Source organism: Martes martes (genome assembly GCF_963455335.1).
Source record: "Martes martes genome assembly, chromosome: 6".
NCBI classification, from domain to species: Eukaryota; Metazoa; Chordata; class Mammalia; order Carnivora; family Mustelidae; genus Martes; species Martes martes.
Genome location: NC_137893.1, coordinates 18,942,004 through 18,950,763, shown reverse-complemented (window position 1 = coordinate 18,950,763; position 8,760 = coordinate 18,942,004). Strand labels below are relative to the sequence as shown.

Genomic DNA, 8,760 nt, shown 5'->3' with positions numbered 1-8,760 from the left:
TCATGAGGAAATGTGAAAAATTAAGAACAAAGCAACATCTTCATTAAATTAAAGCACTGTTTTTGTTTTGTTTTTCCAAGTCGAGGTCTTGGTTTTAAAGTGCATTATTTAAAAAATGAAATGCTAGTGATAGTTGATAGCGACTCTACCCTGATCAGGAACATGATTCTCCCAGATGATTTATATAATCTCATCTTGGGCTCAATGTCTTAGGCTCGATGGCTTTTAGCCACATGGCACACCTTCCTTCTTCTTCAAAGAAATGAAACTAAGATAGTCCCTATTGTCCCAGCAACTGAACTGTATGAATCTGCAAGTCATTCCAAAGGATGATTTGAGACATGGAAAAGGAAGCTGTAAGGTTGTGTAAAATTTCTGACCCTTTGCCTAGAAATTAACTGCTTGTGTTTTTTAATCATTTTTGTGTAATGTTCACTTGCTGCAACGTTCAAATCGCCATGAAAGCAGCCAATGCTCCAGTGCTCCATTTCATTATCATCTTTGCCAGATATTACCATCAACTTTCTCTTTTTCTTTTTGCACTCAAAAAAGATAGTATGGCATGTATTCCACCTCCTCTTTTCTTTTAATGGTAGATCTTGAGATCTTTCCATATGTAGTATGTACTTCTCATACTTGCTATGGCTGCATTCTTTTGTAAATTATCCCTCAACTCCTCCTCTACATTTAAGTCCTTTAAATCTTTTTATTTCAAACAATGTTGCATAATGACTTCTGAAAGTCATTTGCACAGGTTTATTTCTCAAAATGGAATTTTGAATCAGATTTTTAATTTTTAAAAAAGATGTATGCATGAGCGAAAGCAGGGGGAAAGGGAGAGCACAGGGCTGTCTCACAACCCTGAGACCATGACCTGAGCCGAAACCTACAGTCAGTCACTTAACTGACTGTGCCACCCAGGGCACTCCAGATTTATTTCTAATTTTGACATAGGATGTTAAATTAAGTCATTATAGGTTATAGTGACTCTCACTCTCTACTACAGTGTATGAAAATTTTCTCATCCTCTTGCCAACATTTGTTTTTCAAATTTACAATAGGTTTAAAAAATAAGGTCAAAAAATTAAAAAATTACCTTCATAGGTTTTAATTTGCATTTCCTAAGTGGTTTAAGATCTTTCTGTATTTAAAGATTTTATTTATTTGACAGACAGAGATCACAAGTAGGCACAGAGGCAGACAGAGAGACAGAGAGAGAGGAGGAAGCAGGGGCCCTGCTGAGCGGAGAGCCCGACGTGGGGCTCAATCCCAGGACCCTGGGATCATGACCTGAGCCGAGGGCAGAGGCTTTAACCCACTGAGCCACCCGGGTGCCCCACGATCTTTCTGTATTTAATAACTATTTATTTTCTTTTCTTTCCCAGTATTCACATCCTTCATGCACTTTTTCAGTCTTTCTCTAGTAGCTGCAGATATTAGCCTTTTTAACTGTGGCCAAGTTGTAATTCTGCACACTGCCGCCTGCCACGTCATTTCCCTCAACTTAGAGCTATTTTGTTAGCTTCAATTTTTTTTGTCTCCCATAGTTTGGAGTCAGATTTTCTCTACTCCCAATTACTCTTTTAAGTCTCTTAAACAGTTTCTAGTACTTAGGGTCTCATTTTCTTTCCAATTTAAATTTTTCTAGTGGAAGGTATGAAACTTTTCCCATTTGACTATCCATTATCCCAACACTCCTTTAGGAATAACCCTCTTTTCTTCCCTCACCAATCTGAAATATTTATCCATTATTTATTTCCAAATGTACACTGGTATTTACCTAGTTACTCTCATCTTTCTCTTTAACACCAAAACTTCTTTACACTTTCATTTCTAGAAATTGTTATTGCTATTGTAAACAGGGCCTTTGTTCTTTCCACAGTTGTTCGGAGGTTGTACCAAGTCACTTGGGCTGAATGTGATTGTTTCAGAATTCTCTTGAAGCTTCAGTTATATATATGCTATTCGTAAATAGGAAAACAAAACGTAAATGTGCCCAAGGACGTTCATTACAGTACTGAAACAGATGTTTGGTGTGTCTTTACAATAGAACAGTAATACATAGCAGCTAAAATGAACTACACTTGCTCAACGGCGTCAATCACAATGTAAGAACCAAGTTACAGAAGTATATGTATGTGATACTTTCTGTGTTTCACGAACACTAAACACATTACCTTAATGAAGGACTGAGTCAATACCTAATGTCATCAAGGCTTAGATGCTGGATTTGCAGCAAGAGTAAAAGCATGGATAAAATATCCACGAACTTCAGAGAAACAGTTACTTCTGCAAAGTGGGAAAGGGGAGTTAAATGGCAAAGTTTATAAAGATGTCTTCAAACTGGTATAATATAAAGGAAAAAAAAACACTTGAAGCAAATATGGCAAAAGTGAAAAAAAGTGTTAAATCTGAATTGGTCCATGGTTGTTCGTTACCTAAATCGGGTGCTTCTGTGAATGTGTGAAGTATTTCTCAACACAGGGGCTTACAGAGAAACATCTTCCACATCACGTTCTAGAATTTTATGATTTTTATTTCAAAGCAATCACTTTAGGTCTGGCAAAAAGGTAATTTCACTCATTTTGACAAGTTCCTAAAACGTTATTTTTCCTGTTGCGTATCCTAGAGTAAGTATAAACTACCCACTTGTCTGCTTTTCTACCACTAGAATGCAGGCTGCGGCTGCAGGCGTTCTTCCACTACCTTCAGTGGCATACTCAAGGCATTAAAATGAACAAATACTCAATAAATGGAAAAATAAACTAATTATTTCCTTGGTTTGGAAACTTGTGTGCAATAGTGGAACCTGGATGCTGTGCAAAATGCAGTAAAAGGACCAGGTTTTGTCTAAATAGGTTTTATTTTAGACAGAGTTAATATGAATACAGGAAAATTCTGGTCAAACACAACCATACAATTCCTTTTCTACTTCGTACATAGTGGGGTTGGCAACAAAGTCACATATTGCTCAGTATGGAAGACAGTTTCCTTCTCCGATTAGGATTTCTTCTTTCAATTCAGAATTTTCATTTCCAGTTTTTGGGAATCTTTGGTTCAGCTCAAATATAATTCCTGATTTCAATCGCATAGCTTATATTATTAATTTAGAGATAAATTATTATAAAGAGGTGCCAATCTTCACTGGTGACTGGCCAAACTATAAAAACCAAGACAGCAGAACTGCTATTGCATTAAGAAATAAGTACTGTAAAATACTCTTTCCTGAACAGTAAAAGGATGTCCTTGAAGTTGTAATCAGTTATCTTTCACTCCTAATGTATCCTAATTGTACAGAAAGTCACGGTATTAGCCCCCCAAAAAGGATTTCATGTTGTAATAAACAGACAAAAGACAATCCAAGTACAATTTTTTAATAAAGATAATTACAAAAGATGGAAAAAATCAGCTCAGAAAGGCCAATTACTTCTTTAATAGATCAGTTTTTGACATAATAACTCACATCAATTTTAAATACTATCACATAAAGCATGGTGGAGAAAAGAAATTTTGCTTCATAATTAGAAAACTCACAATAAAACTTGCCAAGAAAAACAAAAAAAACAAAAGCCATTTTGAAAATAAATACAGTCCATGCCAAAGTAGTATAAAATGAAGCCAGAAGTCTTCAAAAAGAAAAAATTTTCCTTCCCAATATTTTCTCTTTTATGGTTTCTGAAATTGGTGAGACACTCAAATTCAAGGGTTGCTGAGCTGTTCTGATTTGGCTCTGTTAAAAGAGGCAACATAGAATATTAGGGTCCTATAGGGTCATGCCCAGAAACACATGATAATGCCTTGTATTTGGAGTACTGACTCCCTTAATCTTTCCAGTGATTTTTAGAAACTATTCCAAGTTATCCTATGAAGGCTGGCACAAAATTATACGTGGTCAAGTATTTATATGCTTTATGATTATAAAAACCTCAATTATGATTTTGCTAAACGTAAGTGCATTATGAATTGTGTTACGCTAGCCCCGTGTTTAAATTTATCTACCTCCCAACACTAAAAAAAAATCATATATGGAAATTAAAAGAACCATGAAAAGATCACATGAAGTTACTAGCAAAAGGTCTCAAATACATTGTGTACAAGAGTACAAACTAATTTACGTTCAGTTATACAGTATTACTATAGTCTTTATCATTTTTTAAGGCAAGCTACGTAAGTAACAGATGAACAAATAAACTGGATGGTTAAGATGGCATATATTACCTTATCCACAAATATGGACGAAAATTTAGAGCACCTCATACAACTTACTGATGCTCTCAAGCAAGTTCAGTCCAGCACTTCCCAAAGCACACACCCAAAGTAAATGTCTTTATTATTTTTATAGTATATAAAAATTACTAGATAAGGAATATAATTTACCCTTTGGTATCTGTTTTTTCACCACTACTGTCCTTAGATTTATCTTCTTCCTTAACATCTAAAAACAAAAATTGGGGAGAGTTTAAAGCCTATTTTAAAATACAAAAGATAAACATTTAAAAATATACTTTCCTTACAATAAAAAGCTGTCATATACAAACAGTATTCATGAATTCAGTAACTACAGAAGCTTTGCTAGGTTCAAGGGTCAATGTAACCACCCAGGTCCTGCCCTTTTGAAGTTCTGTTTCACTCATACTGCAGTATTACAGCTGGGCATGTGTTGTGGAGAAGTTCAGCCTACAGACATAGGCACAGCACTGAGGGAGGCTGGGAAAGGCTATTACAGAGAGAGACATTTGAGGTGTCCTAAAAATGAATAGCTTTTGGGTGGGAAAAGGGATTAAGCATCCTGAACAGAAGGAAAACTTAAAAGGACTTTGAGGCAAGACAGAATTTTTTTAAAGATTTTATTTATTTATTCATGAGAGAGAGAAAGAGAGAGGGAGGAAGGGAGGCAGAGGGAGATCCTGGAATCATGATCTAAGCCAAAGGCAGACGCTCAACAGGCACTGAACCACCCAGATGCCCCAAGACAGAACTTATAGATTAGGAGGAAGAAAGGAAAGACTGGAGAAGAACTGGAATGCCGTACTGTGAGAAGACAGGAGAATTAGGTAAGATAAGCTCAGAGGCGCAGTAGAGGCGAAATCCTCCTGCTTCCACCATTCACTTTTAACGCTCACTGTATGTCCTGAAACTTTACAATTCTAATAGAAATCAATAAAACAGTAACATTAACACTACAAACTCAAGACTACTAAAACAAATTAGCCCAAATGTGCTGAATTTCTTCAAAGCAGCATAGGAACCAAAGTTTTGAAGCAACAACCCGACAATAAAGATACCTGACTATAAAACATCGTTATTAAGCGTGCTACACAGACATTTCAGGGAACTGCTCTGACAATACAAACGTGTGTGACAATAAGGATACTATGACTTTTTTTGGACTACTGGCTTAACTTGGGATATGTAAACTTAGTAATTCAAAGTGCCAAAATGGAACTGAGAAATGGAAGCAGGAAAAAGAAATAGCCCCAACTTTAGGTTTTGATTTACAGATTTTAAAAGTTTTCTGTAGTAGTATTTCTTTCCGTGTAAGACAAGGCAATTTAAAACAAACGGAAGACCTTATAAGAAGCGCCCACCATAAAACAAAATTTTTAAAATTATCATTATCAGCAGCAAAAGTTTTGAGGAGCCAAACACTAAGAGATTAATCTACTACGAGGCCATTAAGCCAAATCAAACGTTACTCCCATTTTTAGCTAGAAGATCAATGAAGACGAGCAGCATGCCAGTGAAGGTGCTTTCCCATTTGAGGGGAAAAACGCACAAAAAAGCTAAAGATTTTTAAAATGAGAAGAAACTTCAAAAGTGACAGTAGTATGTACTGATGGTGAAAGAATGAAAAATACTAGAAAAACAATACAGCTAAAGCTAAGCCCTCCTTACCTCAAACGTAAGTGGAATTTCTGGATGTCAGTCGGTACATATGAGCAGACTGGAGCCATCATTGTGATACATTCAAAGTTAGAATTTTAAAAGTTAGAGAATGGTAGGTAGCCTACAGAGGAGTGAATCACGAGTAAAAGAATCGAACTGCAAGTGTCAGATGTGCTGGGGAATCTAACCTCTCTAGTAAAAAAAAAAAAAAAGAACATGACAGCTAGCTTACTCATGAAACTTCAACATTGACAGATGTAAGGAAAAGGATGCTGGCCAAGTAGGTCTATCAGTTTCCCACATGCAATAGGGTCAAAATTAACAGTCAACTAAAACTCAAGTTCATCACCATTACTTGTATACAGGTATCAGGTATCTGGTATCCATTCCGTCAAGGAACGCACCAATGTTAAGAATATAGATATTTAAGATACTGTGTTCCCTAGCCACGAGCAGCTCAACCTAGCATGGAAGTACATAAAATCCTATTATGAGGCATTATAATATATGTTAAATAAAATGACCAAGGTATGTGTAAGTACTCTGGGAACTTAGGTAAGAGATAAGAGATTCTGGTAGTAAATTTACTGCCTGAGGCATCCTTTTGTCAGAAGATAAGCTACCAGCATTTTTATGTTATGGCATCAAAGTATTATACCTCCCCCCTCCAACCCAGTTTCCACCTTCCTATCTTTCCTCAGAGTTTTTATGTTTTCATCAAAATTTCTGAGCAAAGTGTACTCTCTCTCAGCTCTTTCACAATGTCGAAACTGGCCTAAGGATAACTCTTTTTTTGTGTCTTATTCCTATCAAATAAACGTTAGGTAGTTAAAAACCATCTTAGAATTTGAGCTCTGCTCAGAGAATACAAATGGATCTGTAACCACTTTGTCTTTACCCAATCTGTATCACAGTGTGATGTCTGCTGTTCTATGCCTGTGTCGGCAAGAGACAGTAAGGTTTTCTATACTATAAGAGCAAATGTGACTAGTAACATTAACAGAGCAGGTAAGGTAAGCCCATTTACCACATGGAAAAGTTATAATCATCCTTTAATACTTGCACAATTGACTTCAGGATTTCATTAAAAAATTGCAGTGAAGCTCATTTTAAAAACTTACAATTAAAATACTTTTACCAAAAAATAAATCTGACCTGCTTTTTTGTCCTCTGTTTCTTTCTTGTCTTCTTCAATTCTAGCTTTCTTTGCTCCTTTCTTATGATCAGCCACATTTCTACGTCCTCCTTCTCCTTCATCCTCAGAATCTGAGAATTCTTCATCACAAGCTATTCGTTTGTCTGATGCTCTAACTGATTATATAAAAATTTTAATAAAAGTTGACAAGGCAGTCACAGGTTTTATAATTGTTGTAACACACTCATATACAAATGTACCAACCAATGTCCACATCTAAAAGTACAGGGTAACAGATGCTTAATAATCCTAAGATTAGAACTGAATGCATGGTTTGTTCAATAATGAAATTTTAGATTTTATCTAGGAAGAAGTAATTCAAAGAAACATGAAAAACATTTGGGGAGCTCACCAAAAAAAATTTGGAGGGAAAAACTATGTTTTACTAAAAGGAGGGTGGGATACTATCTTTCTCTAAAGAGTGACCATTTATTTCAGAGCTAAAAGGAGATGTAGACAGTTAACATTAAAAATATCATTAATACCAAGTATGTTAGAAGTCTATACAACAACATATACCATATTATGCTACAACTCTAGCAACCAATATTAAGTGGAATGAGAGACAAGAGAATCAAACAGAAGGTGCTTAATGTTACTGAACTCATTCTCATTTGGATAAATGGCATAATTTTCCAATTCATTCCCAAATACCAGTACAGGGTCCAATGCGGGGCTCGATCTCATGACCCTGAAATCATGACCTGAGCCATTATCAAGAGTCAGACGCTTAAGCAACTGAGGAACCTAGGTGCTCCTTGATCATATAAATAGAGCCACATGAACTAAAAACATTGACGCTCAAATGAGGCTTTAAGACACAAGAGGGGCGCCTGGGTGGCTCAGTCGGTTAAGTGTCTGCCTCTGGATTAGATCATGATCCCAGGGTCCTGGGACTGAACCCCGCATTAGGCTCCCTGCTCTGTGAGGAGCCTGCTTCTCCCTCTCCCTCTGCCTACAGCTCCCCCTGCCTGTGCTCTCTCTCTCAACAAAAAACAAAACAAAAAAAACAAAAGTCAAATCTACGTAAGATTAAAAATGGGAAAAAAGGACAACAATAATAGTGTCCTCGTGGAACATGACCCATAGTGAAGTTCTTGGAACACCAAAACCTTTAATTTGTAGTGCTATTTTTAACAAATCAGAAGAATGTAACAGTACACATCAAGGCATTATCTTACTAGAAATTCTCTTGTCTGGATCTTCTCCATCTTCATCTCCACTGTCTTCATGAACAGCATCTTCCGGAATAGCTTGCATCTGGACGCCAGGTGCATGAGGTAACATGCGTAAATTTTCAAATAAACGCTGTCTAAATTACACATGCGAATTTGTTAGACAAAATTCATTTCTTTTCAAGTTCCTCTTAAATGTAAGAGGAAACATTAAGCAAAAATTTCATCGTTTATCTGACTTAACCATTGAGTTAAAATAATAACATAAAAGCAAGATACTTCAGACTATCATTAATTCACCTAGCACTCAAAATTTTCAACATAGGTACTACTTCATCCCCCATTTCAATGATGAGAAAAATGTAAGCCTAAAGGCAAATTAACCTGCCAAATGTCACAGACCTAGTTGTGTCACAGAGAGGACACAAACTTGGGTCTGTATACAACAGCCCCCTAAACACTTTGCTCTTGGAGATAAAGTTTACCAAAATGTTTCGAAAAGGA

The 8,760-nt window shown here is 36.2% G+C and overlaps 1 protein-coding gene across 3 annotated transcripts in view; it reads right to left on the bottom strand.

Moving 5' to 3' along the window:
* Nucleotides 1–3,358: 3,358 nt before the first annotated feature.
* HDAC2 (histone deacetylase 2) overlaps nucleotides 3,359–8,760 on the bottom strand; it is a 30,262-nt gene continuing 24,860 nt past the window's right edge. For 2 of the 3 annotated variants that reach the window (XM_080806714.1, XM_080806715.1), the window contains exons 11-14: nucleotides 8,263–8,393; nucleotides 7,042–7,197; nucleotides 4,378–4,435; nucleotides 3,359–3,730 (exon numbers count right to left, since the gene is read on the bottom strand). In XM_080806714.1, the coding sequence (XP_080662840.1) occupies nucleotides 3,700–3,730; nucleotides 4,378–4,435; nucleotides 7,042–7,197; nucleotides 8,263–8,393 (376 nt within the window). In that variant the 3' untranslated portion in view covers nucleotides 3,359–3,699. Of the gene's footprint in view, nucleotides 3,731–4,377; nucleotides 4,436–5,895; nucleotides 7,198–8,262; nucleotides 8,394–8,760 lie in introns of all 3 variants that reach the window. The other variant, XR_013967019.1, reaches the window with a different exon arrangement.